Source organism: Apaloderma vittatum, unplaced genomic scaffold (genome assembly GCF_000703405.1).
Source record: "Apaloderma vittatum isolate BGI_N311 unplaced genomic scaffold, ASM70340v1 scaffold24747, whole genome shotgun sequence".
Classification (NCBI taxonomy): domain Eukaryota; kingdom Metazoa; phylum Chordata; class Aves; order Trogoniformes; family Trogonidae; genus Apaloderma; species Apaloderma vittatum.
In genome coordinates, this window is record NW_009724897.1 from 2056 (window position 1) to 2788 (window position 733).

The 733-nt window shown below is 60.0% G+C and overlaps 1 protein-coding gene across 1 annotated transcript in view; it reads left to right on the forward strand.

Moving 5' to 3' along the window:
- The window catches only part of LOC104276412 (2-oxoglutarate dehydrogenase, mitochondrial-like), a gene marked incomplete at its 3' end in the record, with an annotated part of 2822 nt that overhangs the window by 1127 nt on the left and 962 nt on the right, over positions 1–733 (forward strand). The window contains exon 2 of the mRNA XM_009872712.1: positions 152–306. Within this exon, the coding sequence (XP_009871014.1) occupies positions 152–306 (155 nt within the window). The remainder of the gene's footprint in view (positions 1–151; positions 307–733) is intronic.

A 733-nucleotide genomic window follows, 5' to 3' on the forward strand; every position in this document is an offset into this window, starting at 1 on the left:
TGCTGAAGGGCTAAAAGGGGAATGAGCGGGTCCCGGATGCCCTGGGCGATGCCGATGCCACACGTGCCTCTCTCTGGGGAGGAGGGAGGTGAGGAGGTGCCAAAGCCCTGGCAATCATCTCACGGCCCTTCCTCTTCTCCCGTCGGGGCAGATGGCGTACTGCCAGCACATCGGCGTGGAGTTCATGTTCATCAACGACCTGGAGCAGTGCCAGTGGATCCGGCAGAAGTTTGAGACCCCGGGCATCATGCAGTTCACCAACGAAGAGAAACGCACCCTGCTGGCCAGGCTGGTCCGCTCTACCAGGTACCCCGGGGGGGTCTGCACCATCCTCTTACCATTTCCGTTGCCGCCCGGGGCGGTTTGCTCCCAGCCGGAGCGATGCGGTCACCGCCTGAGTCACGTCTTGACGTCATCTTGTCGCAGTCAGCTTAATCAGCAGGGTGATGCCAGCGAGCTGCCGGGCTGGCAGGCTTGAGTACTGGCAAAGAGCCCAAAAAAACGTGGATGGTCCTCAAAGAAAAGGTCTAAAAATAAGGTTGAAGCGCAGCACAACGGTGTGGGCAATGGCTGGCCGAGCTCTGCAGGAGGAAGCTGGGGTGCCCAGGAAAGCTGTCAGGCCGCTATGTGGTGCCTGTTTTACAGAATCACAGAGTCACAGAGTCACAGAGTGTTGGGGTTGGAAGGGACCTCTAGAGATCCCCCAGTGCCACCCCCTGCCAGAGCAGGGGCC